Raw genomic sequence first — 25913 nt, forward strand, 5'->3', positions numbered from 1 at the left:
AAATAAAAAACAAACAAAAGGATATATTGATAACGAGCCACATGCCCATGAATAAAAATTCTTAATATCACATTTTAGTTTTCATCAATTGCAATATCCCATGTATTTATTTTTGTTTCATTTTTCCTTCATTTTAAACTTTAGTTTTTTTCTTTTGTTGAGAATCAAACTTTAGTTAATTTATAAGAATTCTTTCTCAAAAAAAAAAAAAAAAAAAAACAATTATGAGAAAAAAGAAAAAAAGAAAAAGAAAAAGCGTACGTGAACCTGGCTAAAATTCGTAAAGTATAAATGGAACATATATATGAGACCAATAATTTTTATCCATGCCACCCTTTCATTAATTTGCTGTGCCACTGCCTACTAGTGGATCCGTAGGCAATTTTATCACGGCTTTAAAATCTAGAACATACGTATCAACACGATATCACGCATGCCATGATAAATGGGTTTTCAGATTATGGAATAAAACTGTGAAAATAAAATAGTATTTAATTTTTAACACAATTATTCAAATTACTATCGTTTTGAATCCAAAAGAAAATTTTGATATAAGACTCTAGAATTTTGAGTTTTGCCTAGAACATAGGGAAGTACTAATAAGAGTTTATAACCGCAATAGAAAAGGAGGATGAAACTTGAAGAGATTTGTTCCATATATATATGTGACTACTTAGTGATACTTACAGTGATAAATCAATTTCTATATAACATCCTCCAATGTGGCTACCACTTCTGAAAGCGGAAGGCTTGCTCGCTAATATATGAAGGGGGGACAATCCTTGGTCATCGACATAGTTAACTAGTTTTTCATACATGTGAATTATTCTGAATGCCAAATCTGTCAACAGTGCAACATTTGAAATATGTCTTAGTACCCAAAAATAAAAGAAAATATAATAATAATTCATTAATAGCCTATATTTACACATATATATACTTAGATTAAGTTAAAGTAAAAATTCTATTTTGTATAAAAAAAAAAAAATTAACAAATATCTGCCAACACCATTTTGTTGCTTCCTCAAGCACTTTACAACATGACATATTGAAAATTAGTAAAGAAACATTTCTAAGAAAATGGTTACACATATTATAAATTGACATGATAATAAATAAATATGGTATATTTCTACGACAAATGAATAAATATAGAATAAATTTTTATATATGATTGATGATAAATTAATTTATAAAATAAAATTGTAGTATCTCTAACATTAAAACTCACCGAAATAGTCTCCTGAGATGGTGCAATGAAGGATAGTGTCACCTTCCTTCCTCCTACAGTAATTGTACCCATTCTCGATACCACAGAGCTTGTGAAGACAAAGAAAGGCTTCTTTTTTACCACAGAGCGCTGCCAAGAACAAAGGGGTCTCGTTGTCATTATTACGAGCACCCACCAATGATTTATCAACTTGTGCAATGCACTCACACATAGCCACTCCCCATTGATGCAGCGATATGGAGAGGGGTACTCCCTTGCTCGTTTTTAATTTCTAGAACCGCTTTTCTTTCTGGTTGAGAGGAAATATATTCCACAAGTTCTTGGACTTTGTCTTCTTGGCCATCGGAGACAGCAATGTGTAATGCTGTGTCTCCTGACCTGGTGAGCTTGACCTTGAGGGCCATTGGATTTTTCTTATAGAATTCAACCACGCTATCCCATTCGCCTTTCATGGCCAATTTGAACAAATCTTTCTTGATGCTCTCCATGTCCAGATTCAGTTGGTCTGTGGTGGAAGCCATTTTCTAAAACAGGAACAAGGAAGATAGGAAATGAGAGGACTTAGGATTAGGGTTGAGTAGAAGATGAAGAAACTGGGACTCGTGTATTGATTTATACTAGAAAATGAGTTCTGTGCGACTGCCACATAGAAACACACACGCTTTAAGGAAAGTTTCATCCACTTTCTGTAGCGTACTTATTAGCATATTTGTAGCTTGGAGACTAGGACTACCTTGTCTTGAAGTTTCTAGCTATTATTTAGAAAAATAAATAGAAACACTTTTACCTCTGGCAGCTCCTGCCAATCAGAAACGAATAAAAATAAGAAGAGAAAATCAGCAACACAATTAATTAATTGTCCAATATTATTCATAGGAGTCCATTAAGCTTCTGACAAATATATATATAGACAGTGAACATAGTTTTGTGTAATTTGACTAATTTGAGTAATTTCTACATAATAAGTTACAAAATATTTAAGGCCTCCCATAGTGAATTATTGTCAAGTTGAAAAGGAGAATACCGTACAAGACTCGGACCTCAAGCGAAGAATGTTTTTATTCTTTGGTAAAGCGAAGTACGTTCCAAGTGATGAGGACCAGACCCCATGTTTTTCTCGTCAGAATCCAAGCTTTTCTTTTTGAATAAAAAGAATTCTTATCTCACTTAAAAAAAAAAAAATTGCAAGTTTAATCTTTTTTGCTTTTTTGGCTTGCATCAAGGTAGTGGGTGAGGGATTTAAAACTCAAGTTCTCATCTATAGGAGAATCAAATAATGTTATTTAGCTATAAGACTCTTAATAAACATGTACTGTTGGATTCAATGTATTAGATTAGCAAACTGTAAACAAAAGTTGTGCCTTGTGAATGTATTTCAAGTGTAATTGAAGTCCTAGATTGCTCAAAAAAAATTACAAGTTCTAAAATCTCAATAGATGTTGATTGAGAGAGATTCTTGATAAATAGATGTTCAATGCTTTATTTGTTTGTTTTTGTTTCTCTTTTGGGATAGGTAGATATTACAGAAAGGGGGGGGGGGGGAGGGGGAAAGTAGGGTTCGTTTTATAGATATGAAATACCATAAAAAATATCATTACATGATTAACCATGCAATTAACCCTAATTTTAATTGCATGGTTATTACAAAAGATAAAAAAGGAAACTTTGATACATGTTAGAAAAGGGGAGGCGAGATTTTAGTACAATGATATAAGTTTATAAACAAAATATGAAGAAGAAAATAGTTATAATCTTAGAGGCTCACATCTACAACATGGTTTTAAAACCTGAACCATTCAATGAACCGTAAAAAGGAGAGGTTCAAGGTTTTTGAGTTTGGACTAGGATCAAACTAAGGTTAAACTGTGATGACATCATAATTAATTTCAATTATAAATAAATATATTAAATTAGTAAAAATTAAAAATTTGACTAAAATAGTCCAAAATAAATATAGATAGTATTTTTCATAACATAACTTTCATAATACAAATAAGAGTTATTAAATTCAAAGAAAAAATAAATAGATATTGAGTTTCTATATTATCTTAAGTCATGCCAAAGCACATTTTAGTACCCAATAATTTTTCTTTTTACTTTTATTTTATGAGACCCAATAAAATAGTTAAGAGAGAAATTAGTTTGTTTGACATGGCCAAGATGAAGACTAAAGACTTTAGAGCAAAAATGCAGAAACAACTTCGTCAAAAATGAAAAATGCAGAGAGAGAGAGAAAGAGAAAGAGAGAGTGAGCGAGACAAAGAATAAATACAGGAAGATGGCAGTGTGATCTCATCTGATAGCATCTCACTTGGTTGAAGCTTCAGCCTTCAACAATGGCTATAAACCTATAAGTACCCAAAATAAACCTCTAACGGTCTGACTTGTGAGAACTGTTTATGGTTTTTAAACCTGGAAGGTTCATCCGAGGTCGGCATGGTTCACTAACTTTCTTATATAGGCCGATTCTTGAGGTTTAATGAACCGTGTTAGTGAACGGTTTCCGGTTAACCTGGTTGAATAATACTATTTGGTTCGGGTTTCAAAACCATGATCTACTATGAAAAACCTTTGATGGCCAAATTTTTGCTATTAAGGTTTGTATTTTAGAATGGAGCAGTCTTTGTGAAAACTTGGTGTCATTAGACTTATTTTTAATTTTTACTGGAGCTATATAGGTCAATCAAAAAAGCACTCACGGAGATTTGAGCTAGTCTTTGATTTAGGTGTATCTCAACAGGTTTCACTCGGACCGTGTGATAACATTTTAGGTTTCATATTTTCATAATTTGGTTCCTTTACGGGATCATACAGACAAGATTTTGAAGCCAATTGGAGGCTAAGATGTAATGTTTGCAGATAAGTCTTGTTGATTTGTGAATTCATAAAGAGAATTTGAAAGAGCCAAAAAATAAAATACTGAGGTTTACATTACAATCGGCTGAGATTTATCTATAATCTTGAAACGGTAATTGAGTTTTGAATGTATAAGTAAAATAAAATATTTTTTTAATTTATATATATTTGAGAAACTTAAGTAAAATAAAATCTAACAATGTGGATTATGTCTAGAACGTTTTATCCTTAAATATTTCAGAGTATATGTATAGGATTAGTGATGGACAACGAGGCAGGAGGTGGTTGGATAAAGGAAGATTTCCCATGTAGATGAATTCTTTTGAGATATAATTTAGAGCCACCATGTCATAAAATTAATAACTATTACTTAATTTGAGATACATGTTTGTAAGTCCATGTAATAAAATTTGTAATATTCCTTGTAATACTCTTAAGCATCAAATTTTATAAATGAGAAAAAATGAAAAAGAACTCACACATTAAAGAACCACCTTGTAGCTACGTTGTGGCACCTTCGTGAAGGTAGCCCATATAAGATCAAAGTACAGTGGAAACTGCGCTACTGCAAAAAAGGTTATCGGCAGGCAAGTCACTGCGTACACTGGAAACGCTGCATATTTCAGTTTATCCTTTAGCACAAAGAAATGTCCTGCACAAAAGGCAATCAACATGGAAGCTATTGAAACGAACAATGATGTTAAACCTAGCAAAAGCTTCCTTGGTAGGTCTCCCCCAAAATCCTTCTCTTGGTATCGAGATGTTAAGATGGAGAGAAACATGACCAAGGCCGTGACGGAGAAGCAAAGTGCGACGAGTGATGATATGGCGAAGACATCAAATGCAGGCTGGTTTTCGAGCGTTGGAGTGCCACTTTCTTGCTTGACGCCTCCGGGAACTGTGGTGGAGCTGGCAAAGGCCACGGTTGCAATGAGTGCAGCGACTACGGAGCATGAATTAGAGGTGCTTGTTAGCCACTGACTGCCATCTTCGACAAGCTTCTTGTGGGTTTCGGTGAATATCTCTCTGGAGGTCTTTCCATCCTTGTTTTGGCGGGGGAAAAAGTGGAAGGGCATGGATTCCTTCACAAACTGAAATAACATAATATTTTTTGAGAAACAAACACCAAAAGAAGGTGGGGGGTGTAGAGGGAATAAGGAAATAACAAAATTTGATAACTTTGTTACTCTTAGTCTTAGGACAAATTATTAGTATAAGTAATTTTTTATAATTGTAAGGGTGATAGTATGATGGATCCAAGTACAATAGTATGGTGAGCTTAAGAGTGGACTTGAGAGCTTCCTAAATCTAGATACATTAACAAGAGGAATTGGATAGAAAGTTTCACAGTTTGTGGTCGTAGTATTGAAGGACATGCAGTGTGTGGGTTATGCGTGTGAGAGGGGGAGAATTAAGTTAGGAAATGTTGAATATAATAATTTAATTTAACACTTTTCATTTATGTGTGGGCCTAAATTATTCTTATTAAGTGAGGTTCAACATAAGAAAAAATTTAAATGAGAAAAATAAGATAGAGGCAAAATTTGAACTTATGACTTTTTACTATGATACCCTGGTAAACTACTGATTCTCTTAAAAATAATTAATTTAATAATTTAATCCAATAGCAAGATTTAATTCCATTAGCTTCAAACACACACAAGTGTGTGTTCAAAGCTTGGAGAGGGAGCTACTACAGTCTCCCATCTACAGTTCCTATGCTATCTAGGATTTATAGGTATTGATTCCTATTAGTTATTGGGGTTCTCCTTAATGTTTTTTCTTTTTAAGAAAAAAAAATTGATATGGAAAAATCATATTCTAGACCTTCACCCCCCCCCCCCCCCCCCGCCCCCCCAAAAGGATCCTAGAGAGCCCCAATAACTAATAGGATCTTTAACCTTTTTTGTACCTCATGCCACTTGATTTCCCATTGAATTTGCAATGCTGCTCCTGGAATTAGCCAAGGCTTATTGTCTCCAAGCTTTGCCGCAAGATGCAAGGCACTATTCCCTTTGTTATCCACTCTCCGAAATACGCTATCTGTCCGAACATTTCTTCGCAGCAGAAGTTGATATACATGTGGTTGCCTGTTCTCCACCGCCAACAGCACTATATTCTTCTTGTGTTCATTCATGTCATGTATAGCAACTGGAAAATGTTCCAGGATATTCTCCACAATTTCAGTGATACCATTCTTTGCTGCAATTAATATGGGAGACTCCTTCTTTGCTGGGGGTTCCTTGTTCGCTGCTAATAACACCAAAGAGCAGTTAAGTGGCATGGGCTGATCGACTAAAGCTAATCAATCTTTCTTTTCTTTTCTTTTCTTCTTTTTATTTTATATTTTATATTTAAAAATTTGATAATTTTCCTAGTATCTTCCCTCACTCTTTGGTGCCATTCCAATAATTGAGATTTTATTTTTTATTTTCTTTGAAGATCCAATGATAGGGTGATAGATTTAATTTGAGGGAAAAAACTAATCAAATGAATCAAAGAATTATTGAAACGTTGTTAGTAAAAAACAAATATAAATAAATAAAAGGAAAAGTTAATGGATACCCTATGGGCATTGATTTAGGGAATATTTTTTAAAAATTCTAATTCGAAAAGAAAAATGTAACTAAATTTTTTGAAATTTTTTGAAATTTTCTATAAAAGTTGTATCAAAACTTAATTTTTTGAATTTTTTTTTATATTTTCTATAAAAGTTGTATCAAAACTTTCTTAAAATGATCAATTAATAAATATCCTAAGGGTATTTATTAACCAAACCCATAAATAAATAAAGATGGAAAAGTGGTGTTGTGTGTTTTATATATGGAAAGCTATCCCAATCGAGGTTTGGATCACACAAACCTGATAGTGCCTATTGAAATATGTACCATCAAGAGTTTTGTAACTTAATACTCTTGCCAATTCAATATAGACATCAATAGTTCAAATTTCCCTTCCTCACTTAAGAGGTATAAAAAAATGTATTTGTTAGCTTCAATTCAATGGAGACATCAATGGTTTGAATCCCCTTTTCCTCACTTAAGAAGTATAAAGAATGTATTTGTCAGCTCTGGCTTACATGTGTACCATTTTTTTTTTCAATAAGTTTTGGGATGCAACATATTTTACAAAATTTTCATAATTATTTAGGTGTCATATTCTAATTGTTGTATAACAAAAACGATATTAATGAGGCCATGTGAAATTGATGTTACGTTAATAACAATCTACCATTTGATATAAGTTCATTAAAAAAAAAAAAAAAAAGAGATTGAAATTTTGTGTTCCTAACATTGCTATTTTCTTATTTGGTATAAGTAGACTCACAGGTGAACTTCTTGGAGTACAATTGTGGCAAAGTTGGATGCAAGCCTAACCCTAATATACTTGTTAATGATCTTCTTAGGATTCTTTACATTTCAAGAGCAGTACCTTTCATTGTTAATATTTTGTTTTGTTTTGAATCTAAACCAATACAAGATGTTATATCATTTAAAAATTTTAAATGAGATTTTATTTAATATTTTAAATTAAAACCTTACAAATGGTTACATATCTCTCCTATATATACGCTTTAAACTTCCACCCTCTAAAAAACAAAATTTTCCCTATGTATGCCCTTGGATTTTTCTTTTTGTCTTATGAATAGCTCTATGAGTACTGTTGTGAACTAATCAGATATTTAGTACAGAAGTAAGAAAGATAGAGGATTATACCTTCGATTGTATTATTGGTACCGCCAGTTACCCTGTTTTTTTCTTCTGGTTTAGTTCCCACTCCCACAGTATCAGTTGTCAGAGCTTCTGGATCTAACATGGAGCCCTCGCCTGCAAAGTTGACAGTGCCGCCATCACTAACAGCATAAGGCTTTGTCGGATCACTATCTGTTGGGGCTACTGTTCCTGCCATGGGGCTTGTCCCCGCTGTGTCATCATATTCGTATGTTGAAGTAGATCGTAGAAGTTCGTTCATGATCTGAACTGCCCATGTGTGCTTCTGTTTCTTCTCTTCTATCTTTCTTATCACAGTAGATCCTTATTAACATAGTACAATTCAATAAATTCATATTATAAAATAGAAACAGTGTGAATGATCTTGTACATATGAGTATGTGCAAGCACGCACGCACGCTTGTGTGAAGTGAAGGAGAAACACACAGCTAAGCATATGCGTAAGGCCACACTAGCTAGCTTGGCATGATAATGAAGGTGTTAATTAGTTTCGTCAGAGATATCAGATAGGGACTCAAGATTCAATCTCACATTCACCTGAGCAAGGTGTCTGCATGTTTTCCATATTTCTGTATGGAGTAAACCTTTTATTGAAATGCCTTTTTGAGTATTTGACAAATTAGGCAAGTATTTTAAAGTGTAAATATATAAAAAGAAGTGGGAATGGTTATATAATGACCAAGAAATCTAGCAATAAGATTTTATTTTTGTAGCTGTTGATATAATTTGTTTTGATTATTGTATGATAAAAAAATGTAAATTATCTGTACTACTTTTTATGTACTACTCTATATTTCATAAATCACTACTTATTATGCGTATGATTACTTTCCATTTTAAACTTCAGTTATTTTATAAGGAAAGTAAAATGAAAACATTATAATTAAGTAGTGATTGGTGGAACATAACAAAAAGTGATACAAAAGATTTAGACTCTAATAAAAATAGTATGAGCAATGGATTATGAAAGATGTTACTCCAATCATGATTTACCATTTTAACAAGTTGTAAAAAATATTTTGTTCGTACTTGGCATTGCTCTATATTAATGACGTACCTAGTCCCAAAATGACTAGCATTGCCTTAGATGCAAACTTGACAAACTCAAAGCAGGTGCCATAATTAGCTGGAAACAGTATATGCCCCTGAGCCCCATTGGTAGTATTGGATCCTGAACGAGAAATAATATAGTTCAAGAGTTGAAGTTTACAGATAGCGTGGACCCCAGTGATTAAAGATTAAGGAATGACCCGTGCAAAAAATTGGCTCACCTTGATTACCTCCTTTAGGGTTCTCAACGTCTGTTGGTACTCCACTATTATTATCTGCTGTGCCCTGTGATCTTTCATCAAAGGTGTGTGCATCTGTTCGCTGCGTCTTTTTTAGAGCTAAAAAACAAAGTTTCGTCAATAGCAAGTACAAAGGAAACGAGTCATTACTACATAGGCATTATGTCCGTGTGGCTTTGGGCTTCGTGGATGCCAATCTTATTTAGATGTTAAGTACGCATATAGCTAAAAAAAAATAAAAATTGAAGAAGAAGGAGAAGGTTTGGTCAATAGCAAGCCATATGTATTAGGGATGATAATTTTTTCCTGTCCTGCTTAACCCACCCCTTTCCGCCTCGCTTCACATAGGTTTTCCCTGCCCCGCAAAGGTGATGGGGCAAGATTTTAGCCCCGTGTCAGGGATGAGTTTAGACTTTTTAGACCCACCTCGCCCTTTCTCATCCCCGCCCCTGCCCCACATTGCTAAGGGTTATAATTGTAAATTTTTTATACCCTAAAACCCTACTATTTAAGCAAACATATCAGTATTAGCTTATTTTATTCTACTTAATGTGGTTTTTTTTTTTTTTTTTTTTTTATTATTTATTTTTATGATTGTCTTATTAAACACTTGGATATATTATTTAATTTTTTCTAAAAATTTATTTGATTTGATGGGATAAATTTAGTTGTAATTTCAAGTATATTTTTATCAATGAAATAGGTTTCATTAAAAAAATTATACTAGTTGTAGGGCAAATTAACAAAAAGTAGAGTTTTACAGAGTGGGGTGAGGCTTTGCAAGACCCCAAGGGATGGGGATGGGACAAGACAAAACCATGCGGGGTGGAGACAAAGATCCCATCCTTTGACCCCGCCCCACCCTATTGCCATCCCTAATATGTATTACTTTATTTAAGCTCCAAGCCTCCAATGGGACCAATTATCTTATTTAGAGCATCAATACCCAGTCTTGCATATGGTATAATATACTATATTTTAGTATTAAAGCACAAAAAAATCCCATTACCCATTCTTGTAATTGTAAAAAGGTTTACAATTGTGCTATAGTACCATTTTAAAATTATGATGATACGTACTATAGCCCACTTGCGAAAATTAAATACTATTTTTTATTCATTCTCCTCAAAAGCATCTTCCTCTTTCTCTCTCTCTCTCTCATCCAAGTCTCTCTCATCTCATCTCAGCCTCCTAACCTCTCTCTCTCTTCCCACCCTTTCTATCTATCTCAGTCTCTCTATCCTTCCTCACTATTAGATTGGCATGGAGCGCGTATGAAGTGGAACTCAAATCGGCCTTATTTTATTTATTTTATATTTTTTTTTATGGAGAACCAAATCAAAAATCAGATCAAAGTGCAAAAGCAAAAAATACCTAAAAGCGAAGTTGCGGTTCGACGACAGTGGCAACTCCGATCACAGCAAATATCGACATGGATTGATGGTGGTGGTTTGTTGGGGCTTTTCTACAAATTTTTGTATTTGGGTTTGCTGTGGGTTTGCTATGAGTTTTTGTATGTGGGTTTGCCGTGAGTTTTTACTGTGGATTTAGGTTTTTGGCATAGGTGCTGATTGGGTATGGTAGCGGTGTTGATTGGGTTTGGATTGGTTTGGTGGCGGTGTTGATTGGGTTTGATGGTGGTGTTGATTGGGTTTGGTGGTGGTTGTTCTAGGTTTGTGTTTGGTGGTGGATGGTTGAAAGAAGGAAACAAAGAGACACAAGTTAGAGAGAGAATAGAGATGAAGAGAGAAGATAGATAGATTTTTTTACATTATTTTATTGTGTAATTTATACTGTTTTAATGTGTTGTATATAAAAATAAAATTTGGGATATTGTGTATGTTGTAAAATGGTATGGTATAATAGATAAAATAGTTTTTGAGACGATAAAATAAGATATTTTTTAGAAAACAAATGCTAATGCTCTTATAAGCCCATTTATGGAAAGGATTCCTAGCAAATTATGGGCCCCACCATTTGTGAGGCCATATCTAGTTAGTAGATTGTTCCTTAGTGCGGGCTCAGATGATATTTTCCCCTCCAAAAGTGGAGATTTTTATTTTATTTTTTATTTCATCATAAATAAAGCTAATGATCTCAAAATTTTAAACTTTCTTAATATTTTCAATAGAGATATTTAAGGTCCGTATTGTTTTTTTTTTTTTTTCTCAATTAAAATGTATATAAAATAAGAATTTAATCATGAAAAAAATATTTATTATGCTGCTAATATATAATATCAATTCATTTCATTATTATCATGTTTATTGTCCTTCTTTTTTAATATAATTGATACTTTTATTTATTTGAGAAAGAAGTATTTCATTGTAAAATCAAAATGAGGGAACATAATTTTATCTTAGGGCAATTGCGCGCAAGGAGGGCCATTTATATCGAACAATTAAATCAGACACAATATGATCCCGTTGGTATGATGTTTGTAAGATATTTACTGTACATAAACAAATATTAAAACAAAGATTCAGTCACATACCACCTGTAACCACATTCCAAAACCACTGGAGGAAGTTGATGAGTAAATCCACATTCCAATACATTAATTTCCAGAAGTTGATGCATGTTCTGTAATTCTCTGGATACTTCTTCTTCTTTTGGTGATTGAGATTGTTATTTGGTCCCGTTGGATGGTCGTCAGATGGTTCCTTCTTGAGCTCATCAACAAAGATACCTTCCAAATAACAATAGAGGATGGTAAATCAATGATCCGTGATAGATCGGATATTGAATATTGATTATATTAATAAAAAATAAAATGATAAATTAAAGTTAAAGTGCCACTTACAGAAATAAAAAAAAGTTAAAGTTTTCTATTTTTGACTGAAAAAGAGGTTAAAGTTAAAGTGTCTATATAATAGGAAAAGTCCCATTTCATCTTTTCTTATTCAATTTTTTATTATTAAATTATTATTAGTAGCCTACAATGTGCTGTAGTTAGAAATAATACATAAAAAAAAAAATATTAACTATGTGTAAATAAAATAGTTTTTTTTTTTTTTTTTACTAATATCACTGAAAATAGATTAAGAATTATTGAGCCATGTGACAAACACATTATAACATATAACACATGTGAATTGAGTTGTTTATTGCTGAAAACTAAAAATATTGTAGTAAAATAATTTTTAAATGTGAATAGTGTCGTGAGACATATTTTTAATGAAAGTTTTGTTAAAAAAGAGGTTTGTGGGTTCCATGAATAGTACATGGGACCCATTGCCAAACGCTGAACATAGTTGAATTTTTTTTTTCAACTGTATCCAAACGTTCACTACGAATTTACGATATATAATGTACAAGCTTTCCATGTATATTAAAAAAAAAAAAATTATCATATAATCTAAATAATTGAGAAAAACATAAAATTTTATTTTTAAATTATTTGAATTTGATATATAATTTTATCTGGAGTAGAATTTTAAATTCTTGAAACTTAGGTAATAAAGTTTTACCTAAAATAAAGTATTTTAAAAATTAAGTAAACTATCTCAATAATTAAAGAGAGCACTTAGCAGTTAACACAAAGAGAAGATAGCTAGATTCTTGATGTAATCATGCATGCAACCACGATTATTTAGGACTAATTGTCTTATTTTATTATATATATATATATATATATATATATAAAAGACTTTCTAGAGTTTTGAATTCTGGATTTTTTTTTTTTTTTTTTTAGGAAAGGAGTTCGGGAAGTAATAAGTTGTTGTAAATTAATGCAATTATAAAGGAGGATGAAATTTGAAAACATTTTGTTCAATGTGACTATATACTATACAGTGTTACTTACAATGATAAATCATTTTATACCATCGTCCAAGGTGGCTACCACTTCTGAAAGCAGAAGGCTTGCTCGCTAATAAATGAAGAGGGGTCCATCCTTGCTCATTGAAAGAGTTAACTAGTTTGTCATACAAGTGAATTATTCTAAATGCCAAATCTGTCAAAAAGGCAACAATAATTTGAAACATCTGTCAAAAAGGCAACAATAATTTGAAACATGTCTTAGTACCCAAATAAAAAATCAGTAGCCCAAATTCTCTAAATAACAAGTATTTTGCTTCTATCCAAAAAAAAGAAAAAAAAGAAAAAATAAAACCAGTATTTTGCTGCTTCCTCAACCTCTTTAATACGTAACATATGTTGCAAATTACTGAATTAGTAAAAACGCATATATATATATATATATATATATATAGTTAAAACACTCACCAAAATAGTCTCCAGAGATAGCGCAATGAAGAATAGTGTCACCATCCATCCTCCTTGAATATGCATAGCCATTCTTGGTACCACAGAGATGGTGAAGACAAAGAAAGGCTTCTTTTTTACCATAAAGAACTGCCAAGAAAAAAGGGGTCTCTTTGTCGTGATTACGAGCACCCACCAACGATTTATCAAATTCTGCAATGCACTGACACATAGCCACACTCCCTATCGATGCAGCAATATGGAGAGGAGTATTCCCTTGCTCGTTTCCAATTTCAAGAACCTCGTTCTCTTTGCCTTTTCGGTGAGTGGAAATACATTCTACAAGTTCTTGGACTTTGTCTTCTTGGCTATCGGAGACAGCAATGTGTAATGCTGTGTCCCCTGACCTGGTGAGCTTAGCCGTGTGGGCCATTGCATTTGTCCTATATATTTCAACCACGCTACCCCATTCGCCTTTCATGGCCATTTTAAACAAATATTTCTTGATGCTCTCCATGTCTGGATTCAGTTGGTCTAAGGAGGAAGCCATTTTTTCTAACAGTAACAAAGGAGGACAGGAAATGAGTGGAGTTAGATGAGTAGAAGATGGGTGAAACTGGGACTTGCGTATTGATATATTATACTAGAGACCGAGTCTGTGCTAGTGCCATAAAGAAACACACTACACTCTAAAGGAAAGTTTCTTCCACATGCTGCAGTTTTTACTAGCATATTTGTAGCTTGTAGATTGAGACTACCTCGTCTTGAAGTTTGTAAGTATTTAAAAAAAGGATCAGGAAAAAAACTTTTGCCGCCGCCTGCCAATCAGAAAGACACAAACTAATAGAAACTGGAACGAAAATAAACAAACAGTGCAATTAATTGTGCAACATTATAGGAGTCAATTTGGCTTTTGATGAAATTAGTGACAGTGAACATAGTTTGGGGGAATTTCTACCAAATAAGTTTAAGAAATATAACGTCGAATAGATTGTCAAGTTAAAAAACAATAGATTATCCCACTAGACTTGGACCTCAAGCGAAGTATGTTCCAAATGATAATGATTCGACCCCTGTTTTTCACACCAGAATCCAAGCTTTTCCTTCTGAACAAAAAAGATTCTTACCTCACTTTATACGGTTTTCAAAGCTATATATTTTCGATACGCAATTGTATTTCAAACAATTTTTAACAAATAGATTTTTCCTGTAAAAAGCTACATTCAAACACCCTATATTGGATTTATATACCATACAACATAGATTAAAATTTATTCTTCCCTAGAACTTCTTCCTCTATCTAAACACCTACTACTTTTTTTCCTTCTCAAAAAAAAAAAAAAAGGGAAACAGCTACTCTCTCTTGAAAGGTGCATTGTCCTTTTAAAAAAAAAGCATTTGTTCATTTGGTATGCGTTTCGGTTCTTCTTTTAAGAATGTATTCAAAGAAAAAGATAGGGAATGTATGCAAAAGAAAAGGTAAAAGAAAATAGTAAAGTAATGTTATAGATATAACAAATTTTTAAAAAAGTTGAATTGACTTATTTGTGTTAATAATATAAAGTGAGAGAGAAAGACTGAATAGTCAGTATATTTATGTGTGTCTAAAGATGTACAATAGAGAGTCTTATATAGGTTAGGTATGTGTGCAGTACAAGTAATAGGAGTAAACTACATGTACAGTATACTGGGCTAAATCCAATGGGCTAAACTAGTCTAAGTTATACACTAACACAATGGGCTAAACTAGTCTAAGCTATATACTAATATCCCCCCTCAAACTCAAGGTGGCAAGGAGGAAGCCAACTGGAGTATGGATATAAGATCTCGAAGACGACCGGGTAGGTGAGTCTTGGTGAAGATATTAGTAGGTTGGTCAGCAAAGGAGATGGAGAATAATTTGAGATTTCATTTCTTGAGATGCTGGCAAGTGATGTGGCAGTCGATCTCAATGTGCTTGGTGCATTCATAGAAGACATCATTATGAGTAATGTAGATAGCATTACGATTGTCACAATAAAGAGGAGTGACAGTGGGCTATGGAGCATCCATGTCAGCCAAGAAACAGCGAAGCCAGACAAGCTCGCAAGTGGTGTTGGCAAGGGCACGATACTCAGCCTCAATGTTGGAATGGGAAACCACATCTTGCTTTTTGCTACTTGTTATGCCACGAGACAAGAGAAGTACCTAACAGGAAATAGAAACCTGTGATAAAGCATCGATTAGTTGGATCACTTGCCCAGTCCGCATCTGAATAAGCATGAAGTTCGAGAGAAGATCGAGAGGAGTAATGGAGGCCATGATAAAGTGTGTCTTTGACATATCAGAGAATCCGAAGAACAGCAGCATAGTGGATAGAACGAAGGGCATCCATGAACTTACTAACCATACCCACGGTATGTAAAATATCTAGACGAGTAACAGTGAGATAGATTAGACTACCAACCAACTGACGATAGTGAGTAGCATCGGATATAGGTTCACCATCTAAGGGTGTGAGTTTTGCATTGTATTCTAAAGGAGTGGAAATAGTCTTATTGTCGATGATACCGGCTTTGGAGAGAAGAACAGAAGCATATTTAGCCTGAGAAAGATAGTATCCATTAGAGGATGAGATAACCTCAAGCCCAAGAAAATAGCTGAGAGTGCCCAGATCTTTCATCTCAAAATGCTGACTAAGGAAGTGTTGAAGAGTGGATACTTGTAAAACCATCTCCAGTAATAATCATATTATCAACATAAAGAAGAATAAGAGTGATACCAGTAGAGGATCTTCGAACAAAGAGAGCAGTATCATGAGGACTCGAAGTGAAACCATGCTGAGCTACAATTAAGCTAAACTTTTCAAACCAAACTTGAGGAGCCTGTTTGAGGTCATAAAAAGCACGACGAAGGCGGCAAACTTGACTACTTAAGTGTGGATAGCCAGAGGGTGGTTGCATGTACACTTTTTCGTGGAGGTCTCCATTGAGGAAAGCATTCTTCACATCCATTTGATAAAGAGGCCAACGGCGAACAGTAGCCACGACAATGAGACATCTGACAAATGTAAGGCGAGCAACAGGAGCAAATATTTCCTCATAGTCAATGCCATACACTTGAGTAAAGCCCTTGACAACTAGGCAAGCCTTGTATCGTTCAACAGATCTATCAGCCTTGGTCTTGATCTTGTAAACCCACCTACAACCTATTATAGACTGACTAGGAGGAAAATTAACCATATCCCAAGTGTGATTCTTATGAAGTACAATAGAGAGCCTTATATACGTTAGGTATATGTGCAATACAAGTAATATGAGTAAACTATAAGTACAGTATACTAGGCTAAGCCCAATGGGCTAAACTAGTTTAAGCTATACACTAACATTAGTGTAATGTCACCCTAGGGCTGACGTGGCAATGCGTGAAACGAAGCAGGTGCGTGGGGCGCATGGGAAGCGTGTGAATGCCCTGTTCCTGGCGTGTGGAGGCATGTGACTGCGCGTGGAGGCGCATGGAGTGCGTGCTCGTGAGGCAGAAACTTCAGCTGGCGCGTGGAGGCGCGTGTGGTGTGGTTTCTGGCAGATCTTTGTTAGGTTTTTCTCAGGATCGGAAGATCTGTCAATATGTGCCTTGACTTTGGCAGTTTGATCAACAAAACTGACGAAATCCGAGTGTTTTAGGGGCTGTGGGCGTGACGGTGGTGACTCGCTTCTGATAGTGACTACTGGATGAAGGTGAGGGCAGTGGAAGAACGCCGGAGATGTCCACAGGAACTAGGAAGTTAGAGGAATAGCTCTGATACCATGTTAACAATATAAAGTGAGAAAGAAAGACTGAATAGTCTATATATTGATGTATGTCTAATGAATAGTCTAAGCTATACACTAACAATTTGCATGTATTGATTCTTATTTGGTTTATCACTTATATTACTTTATTATTTATTATTAACAATTTGCTAGCTTAATAATTTTATAAAAATTATTGTGACTCTACAGTTATTGGAAAGAAAAACAGTAAAAACAAGAATAAGATGGGCCCAACAAAATTAGTGGATAGAAAAAGAGTAAAATTAATATCATGTACAGTACCCCAAAAAAATTCATACATATACAACCTAAAACAAATGATCAATATATATATATATATATATATATATATTGATGCCACAAATGATCAATATTGGCGTACATGGTGGATAAGGTGTATGATCAATTGAAATCCTGGAATTCCATTTCAAGGTTCGTTTTAATTTGGCCACTAAAATAATTTCTCTTATATTTTTAATAAAATACCTGAATATTAATTTCCACACCCGCATTCGGCCTTTCAGGTTTTACCTAGAAGACAGTCCACACCACTCCAAAATCCAAAAGCCGCTATTACCCTTTTAGAATAGGCCCACTCCAAAACATTACCCAAGCCCATAATTATTATTTACATTTATAACTTACAAGTCTACAGTCAAACCAATTTTGAACCACACTGTGCTTCTATATATATACTTTTTAATATTTCAAATGACCGCCACACAAAGCGGCGGAGAGATGTCGTTGTATGTTGATTTGGCTAGGCATGCATATGGGCCAAACTTTTGTGGTCAGGGGCTGGGCTTTTTATTGGCCCATTTTGAGTCAATCTCATAACAACGCACGGGGCCTGTCTATAATCTAAGCCTGATTTTGTCGGTTAATGGGCTGGTGGGCCTTGGGCCTGTTTGACTTGTTATCCAAACAAAAATGCGTTCGTGGGTCATTGCCTTGTGTTTTAAGTTTTAACGTTAACTTGATTCAGAATGAAAACTGCCCTTTATTCCCATCAATCCCCACAATTCTCTTCTCCTTTCTTTCGATTAAGCCAAACAGAACCCTAACCCTTAATCCACAGTATGTCGCCTCCATGGATTTCCAAATCTAAAAAAGGATGTTGAGATTGAAATCAGCAAGGTAAAAGCAAAATGGTTCTACTATACCTGTACTGGTCTCTCTCTCTTTTTTTTTTTTTTTGGATTAATTAAGTGCTAACAAGGTATGGCTCTCTTTTGTGTAGGAACTAGGAAGCCACTCTCTCTCATAAACCTGAAACCAGTTCATCAAAGGGTGTCGAGCACGATTCTCCTAAGATAGGGAAAAAGGAATATGTTCTCCGTCTTTCGCTGCCCCTTCTTTAACCATGAAATTGTAAGTGGGGTGCAATTTTTTCTTTTTGGTACAAGAAGCTGTACCATTTCTGTTGCAAAGTGTTGAGGGTGCTATTTTTAAGGTAGAAAGTAATGCAGGAGCAGGCAGTCAAGAATCATGATAGCTTAGCTCTAGACAAATTATTGAGACTCCCAATGATAAAATTCTAATCTTATAACTCTTTTGGCAGTTGCAGAACATCTCACTAGTATTAATTAAGAAGAAACTTAATATTCCCTTTTGCAAAAACCTTCTGGGCCAACGTGAAGAACACCATTTGTGATGGGGACTTTTTCAGCTCCGGGCTTTGTGGCTGGTTGAAGCGTAATCTTAAGGACTCTAAGGACCTGATAGCTGGGCAAATCCCATGGGAAGTTTAGTTTGCTTTTGGTATATGGAGCTTATGGACCCATAGGAATAAAAGAGTCTTTAAGCATGACGATCCTAACTCCAGATTGGCTAGAGAGACTCATAATCTAGCCACAAATTTTTTCTATTGTGCTGGGCGGACTGGGCAGCGTGCAGCAAAGGTGCCGATTAGTGTGAGATGGAATAAACCTGAGTTGAATTGGTATAAGTTGAATACAGATGGCTCTTCTGTTGGGAACCCAGGGAAGGATGGGAAGGAGGACTAATCCAAAACCATGAGGGTGGCTGGGTTAAAGGCTTCTCCCGAGCTATAGGTATATCCTCAAGTGTGGATGCGGAGTTATGAGCATTAAGAGATGGATTGCGGATCTGTTGTTCAATGGAGATGCAAGCAGTGGAGATTGAGATTGATGCTAAAGCCGTGGCTTTTTGGGTGGTGGGAAGTACTAGTATTAACACTACTCATTCTTTGCTCATTTTGGATTGCAGGTACCTCATGGAGCAGTTGCCTAGAGTTAAGATTAGACACTGCTTTAGGGAGGCAAACCAGTGTGTAGACTTTTTGACAGGAGGTGCTCAAGAACAAGATTTTAGGATTTATGATGATCCCCCAATGGATATGTCTATGCTTTTGTATTATGACTCTATTGGCATATATTTTTAGAGGCTTTGCCTCAACTCTAATGTTTAATCTAGGTTGAAGCTCTTGTTTACCCAAAAAAAAAAAAAAAAAAAACACTTGTACCATGTGTGTGATCTATTAAATATTAAGTTTTGTTTTTTTGTTTTTGTTTTTGTTTTTGTTTTGTTTTGTTTTGTTTTTTTTTTTTTTGTTTTGAGAATCAAGGTACAAGTTGATTGTCATAGGAAATAAATAAATGACTTTATCGATATTAAATCTGACTCATCAGTACTGGGTCTTGAATAAGATAGGAAGGAATATTAATTTTTTACTTAATGTTTCATATGAAAACCAGCTGGAGTTATCATGTGGTGATGATGTGGCACTTTCTTGAAGATAGCCCATGTCAAATGTAATAAGTACAGCGGAAACCCTGATATAATCATTAGGGGAAACGACTAAACACCAGCCCATAATCATATCTTGCATACTGTTAATAGCAAATTTTACTAAAACGCCACACAATTTTACATAATATGTCTACATTCACCTCATCACCTCCCCCCCCCCCCCCCCTTTTTACGTTTTTTATTTTTATTTTTTTATTAGGGTAGGGGTGGTTTGAGAATTCTGACACAACTTCATTTGAGCTAGGGTTGGAATGAGATTAAAAAGATTTTTAACCCTAATTTTAAATGCATGGTTATTACAGTAGATAAAAGGGAAACATCGATGCATGTTAGAAAAGGAGAGACAAGGCTTTAGTAAAGTATACAAACAAAATACGTAGAAGAAAATAGATCTAATCTTAGAGGCTCATATATGTGAGCCTCTAAGATTATATCTATTTTTGCTATTAAGATGCATCAAGAAAGCACTCACAGAGATTCGAGCTAGTCATTGATTTAGGTGTATCTCAACAGGTTTCACTCGGACTGTGTGATATTTTAGGATAATGATTAATGACCACCATCGAGACAATTTCATATTTTCATGATTTGGTTCCTTTATTGGATCTTACAGACAAGATTTTGAAGTCAATTGGAGGATAAGATGCAATATTTGCAGAGAAGTCTTGTTAATTTGTGCATTCATAGAGAGACTTTTAAAGAGTACCAAAAAAAAAAAAAAAAAATCACTAGGTAGATATTAATGTCGGCTTAAATTTATCTATAATATGGAAATGGTAATTGAGTTTTTGTATGTGTAATAAATAAAATCTAACAATGTGGCTTCATGTTTAGATCATTCTATCCTTAGATATTTCACTGTACAATGTTTAGCGTGCATGATGTGGTTGGATAATGGGAGTATCGTCTCTATCAAGCCCTCTCTTTAGAGCGAGAACTCACATAAATTGGGAATATTGGATCAGCCGATCGCTGTTGGGTGGAGATGTTTTGTCATATCCTTAAAGAGGTGGCATTGATACTAATAAAAGAAAAAGAAGAGAGAAGACAAGGTATGATGATAATCATAATTCGTCACAAGTTATGATTCTCTGTGTTTGTGGGAGCTTATTTTGCAGGTCTATGTTGTTAAAAAATGAGTTGGGTATAAATAAATAAGAGATGTAACGTTCACAACATTTTTACAACAAATCATAGATGATTAGTTGTTATTGATTCAAATTTAAACCAAACACTAAGATTATTTTTTTGTCTCAACAATAACAACTAGTAATAACTTGTCACTTAAGATTTGTTGTAAAAATATTGTAGACATATCATTTCTCTAAATAAATTATACTTAGAAAAAATTGAGAATTTATCTCTTGTAACAATTATATCAAGTCATCCATGTGAAAGATTGGTGGAACCAACATTGATTTTTTTTTTTTTTTTGATAAAATTCACTTATTGTGTTATTACATAAATACTAATTACAATAGGAGATAGAATTTTATCTCCTATTAGCTCCGAAGTAAAACCAATAAATATTTCTTTATCAATTCATCCCTGGAGTTAAATACTTCATTCAAGAATTATTTTTGTAAGGTACATCTTTTTTAAGAGATGCTTTCTTGAAATGACGAGATTCTAAAAAAATCAACATAAAAAAAATCATCCAAACAAGCAAAGCCTAGGGATGGTAATATGGCAGGACAAGATTGGATCAAGTGTGCCTGTCCTTGCCCCGTTCTTTTGAGATATAATTTAGAGCCACCATGTTAGAAAATCAAGTAATATTGCTTATTTCTTTCTCCAAAAGAAAAGGTACTGTTGCTTATTTGAATTATTGTAATATGTTTAATTAACAATAATGATGTAATCATAAATAATTAACGAAGAAAGTTAAAATTATTACTAATTTTTAATTTTTTTTTTATTAATACTTACAAACCAATATAACACTAAATATTAAATTTTTATTTATTTTTTCTTGTGTATCTAAAAATTAATACATGTTTGTAAAGCTCAAATAATAAAATTTGTAATATCTTTGAAACACTCTTAAACATCAAATTCCATAAAATGAAAAAAAAAAAATTATAATAATGAAATAAACTCACACATTAAAGAGGAATCACCTTGTAGCTACGTTGTGGCACCTTCAAGAAGGTAGCCCATATAAGATCAAAGTACAGTGGAAACTGGGCTACTGCAAAAAATGTTATCGGCAGGCAGGTCACTGCATACACTGGAAACGCTGCATATTTCAGTTTATCCTTTAGCACAAAGAAATGTCCCGCACAGAAGGCAATCAACATGGAAGCTATGGAAACGAACAGTGATGTCAAACCGAGCAGAAGTTTCTTTGGCAGGTCACTACCAAAATCCTTCTCTTGGTACCGAGATGTTAAGATGGAGAGGAACATGACCAAAGCCGTGACGGAGAAGCAGAGCGCAACGAGTGATGAGATGGCAAAGGCGTCGAATGCAGGCTGGTTTTCAAGTGTTGGAGTGCCAACATCCTGCTTAACGCCTCCGGGGACTGTGGTGGCGCTGGCGAAGGCCACAGTGGCTATGAGTGCAGCGACTACGGAGCAAGATTCAGAGGTGCTGGTTAGCCATTCGCTGCCATCTTTGACGAGATCCTTGTGGGTTTCGGTGAATATCTCTCTTGAGGTCTCGCCCTTGTTGTTGTAGCGTTGGAAGAAGTGGAAGGGCATGGACTCTTTGACAAACTGAAATAACAAAAGGTTAAAAAAGAGTGATTATAGTACTAATTCTAGTATACAATTCTGTATCATTAATTACAATAAATCATTCAAAGATTTATTAATTTATTATACTGATTTTGTTACAACTTCTGCATTTTCTTAACAAAAATAAATGACATGGTTTCTCTTGGATACATTATTTGTGACAATGTTTGGCTATAAATTTGGGTTACAACCAACAATAGAAAAATGATGTGTGTTTAATTACTAGATCACATTTAAGTATTTGTATGTAACTATGTATGCATTGCGCAAATGTCAGCTAGCTTTACTATAGGAGTTTTACAACCTAATGAGTCAACATTAATCTCAACAAATTAATGTTGAATGGAATTGGATAAAAAGTTTGATTAGTTTGTAGGTAATTGCCAACTAATTGAATTACAAGCATGCTCTTTTTTTGTTTTTTTTTGAAATTCAATAGTTACAATGAGAAAATGAGGATTTGAATTTTGAATGTCTGTATTGAAAATATCAGTAGATGCCAATTAATTGAACAACAATCCTAAGAGGCTCTTGGCAACTTGCCCTTATAACATGATAGATTACTAATTGTTTGAAAAACATAAGATATTAAAGAATAATGAATTTAATTATTTAACCATAATTCTAACATATATTTTCTAAGGTAATCTTAATTTTCGACTCATTAATTTACTTGTTTTTATTTTTAACTCATTGATTTAACTAGGGTTGTGATGCAAAGCATGAGTAGAAGAATAAAGACAAGTGAAAAAATTGATATGGCAAATTAAACTAATTAGATTAATCTAGATTTCCCCCCTAAAGGATTCCGGTAATGAACTAGAGAGCTCATGAGTTCACCAATTTTACTGAAGAATCATACCTCATGCCACTTGATTTCCCATTGCATTTGCAATGCTGCTCCAGGAATTAGCCAAGGCTTATGCTCTCCAAGCTTTGCCGCGAGATGCAAGGCACTATTACCTTCGTCATCCACTCTCCGAAACACGCTTTCTTTCATTATATTTTTTTGTAGTAGAAGCTGATATACATGTGGTTGCCTGTTCTCCACCGCCAACAACACTATATTCTTCTTTTGTTCATTCATGTCATGTATGGCAACGGGAAAAAGTTCCAGGATCTTCTCCACAATTTCAGTGATACCATTCTTAGCTGCAATTAATACAGGAGTCTCCCTCTTTACCTTTACCTTTTCAGCAAGTTTCTCCTTCGTTGCCAATAAGTCATGTAGGGCAACGGGAAAGAGTTCCACGATCTTTTCCACAATTTCAGTGATACCAATCTTAGTTGCATTTAATACCTTTTCAGAGTGTTTCTCCTTCGCTGCCAATAACACAAGGGGCACTTATGCAATGTTTGGTCTTTGTTTAAACTGTTTGCAACATATATAATATATATATATTGCTAAAGTGGCAATAGGTACGTGAATTAAATAAATCCTTATTTTTTTCCCTAGTTGGGTAGCTTTCTATTATAGTCCCTCTAACTTTTTAGTTCATTTCAATAATTTGGTTAAAAATATTCTTATTTTACATTTTACTATTAATGTAAAATTTATGTTGTTTTTAAATAAATTAATGTGTAAGAATCTTATAGTTCAATTGATATTTTATTGTATTTTCAACAAAAACACCTTCTATTGTAGCTATAAAATTTCAAAAAAAAAAAAAAAAAAAAACCAAAAAAAAGGGGGATAGTTTTAAGTTGGGAGAAGCAAAATAGTCAAATGACTCAATAAATTATTGAAATATTGCTAATAAAAAAAATAAAAAAAAAGGAAAAAAAAAAATGGAGAGGAAAGCATGGAAAAGTTATGCTGTGTTTTTTGGAGGCGAGCCTTAATGAGACCTAAATCATCCAGCCAAATAATGCCTTTTGAAAGGATAAATATTGTGATTTTTTTTTTTCAAAATATTACCAATTTTCAAACAATTTTGTTAGTTAGCATCGTTTCTAAATTATTTATAAAACTAATATCTCGAGTCATTTAGACCCGAGTTCACTGTAGCAACTCGAGTTTATAGGAATCGATTTCAAGTGGAATTCGAGTCTCTAGGAAATGATTTGCTAGTGGAACTCGAGTATTAGAGACTCGAGTTCCTGCTCTACACAAATGAAAAAGAGAGAAACAGAGGGAAAACGACCTTTGCCTGAGGAATCACACACATTCGTGGGTTCAATCCGAGTTTGGGTTCATGGGTTTCACCGCCTAGGTTCATGGGTTTGCCGCTTGAGTTCGTGGGTTTTGTTGCTTGGGTTCATCGCTGGGTTTGCCGCCTGGGTTCGTCGATTGGGTTCGCTGCTAGGTTCGTGGTTGATCTCTTGCTTCGTGTGGTTTCTACTTTGATCTCTTGTTTGTGTTTGTGTTTTTGTTGTTTCTTTGGTTGTCATGGATTTTTTATTTTATTTTATTTTTTCAAAGGGAGAAGGGTTGTCATGGATTTTATTTTTTATTTATTTATTTTTTTTTTCCGAGGGAGATGAGGAAGAAGAAGAAGAGATTGAGGTTTTTTGGTTTTCTTTTGTGGAACTCGAGTGTTTAAAACTCGAGTTCCAGGTGAATTTTCATTGAAATCGAGTATGTGATACTCGATTTGCTACAGTGACCTCGAGTCTTTTAGCCTCGAGATGTTAATTTGCTAAATAGTTTAAAAATGATGCTAACTAACAAAATTGTTTGAAAATTTATGTTATTTTGAAAAAAAAATCCATAAATACCGTTGCATACACTTCTACACACAATTAAAAAAGCAATTGAAATTATGACTTCAAGTCATGACTTCTAACTTTAAAATCGTGACTTTAATTCTTCAAGACACGAAATCACAATTTCAGTTGTGTGTAAAGGTGTGTGCATTAAGGTGTGCATAATAAACCGTACTCCTTTTGTGATATGTATTTGTTGACTTTGACTCACATGTAGACCATTTCTCTTCAAAAAGTCTAAAGGCCCAGGAAATTTTATAATTTTTTTTTTTACAAATATTAAGGTGTCACGTTTGATAGATGTACAACAACAGCAACAAAATTGATGTAAAGTGTCTCTTAGATTTGCTATTTTCTTATTTGGTTAGTAGGATCACAAGTGACAAAGTCGGATGCTGGGACTCGCCCTAATATTATACTTATTTGTTTTTCTTGAAAATTTTTCACTTTCCTTAAGGGAAAAAAATCTTATAAACTCCTACCCTCTTAAACAATTATTTTATTTATTTATTTATTTATCGTGCATCCTTTACGCAATGGTTATCCCATAAGTATAAGTATTTGTGGGGTACATGTAGGGGTAAGAGTCGGAG

General features: G+C 34.1%; 1 protein-coding gene across 4 annotated transcripts in view; it reads right to left on the minus strand.

Annotated features, from left to right (window-relative positions):
- Window positions 1–4475: 4475 nt before the first annotated feature.
- Window positions 4476–25913, minus strand: part of LOC126709518 (uncharacterized) — a 28237-nt gene continuing 6799 nt past the window's right edge. The window contains exons 1-8 of one of the 4 annotated variants that reach the window (XM_050409793.1): window positions 13335–14245; window positions 12913–13062; window positions 11602–11796; window positions 9090–9206; window positions 8876–8989; window positions 7804–8121; window positions 6000–6337; window positions 4477–5178 (exon numbers count right to left, since the gene is read on the minus strand). In XM_050409793.1, the coding sequence (XP_050265750.1) occupies window positions 4570–5178; window positions 6000–6337; window positions 7804–8121; window positions 8876–8989; window positions 9090–9206; window positions 11602–11796; window positions 12913–13062; window positions 13335–13863 (2370 nt within the window). In that variant the 5' untranslated portion in view covers window positions 13864–14245 and the 3' untranslated portion in view covers window positions 4477–4569. Of the gene's footprint in view, window positions 5179–5999; window positions 6341–7803; window positions 8122–8875; window positions 8990–9089; window positions 9207–11601; window positions 11797–12912; window positions 13063–13334; window positions 14246–21814; window positions 22594–23476; window positions 23938–25913 lie in introns of those variants that run through there. The other 3 variants (XM_050409792.1, XM_050409794.1, XM_050409791.1) reach the window with 3 other exon arrangements.

Source organism: Quercus robur, chromosome 12, assembly GCF_932294415.1.
Source record: "Quercus robur chromosome 12, dhQueRobu3.1, whole genome shotgun sequence".
Taxonomy (NCBI): Eukaryota; Viridiplantae; Streptophyta; class Magnoliopsida; order Fagales; family Fagaceae; genus Quercus; species Quercus robur.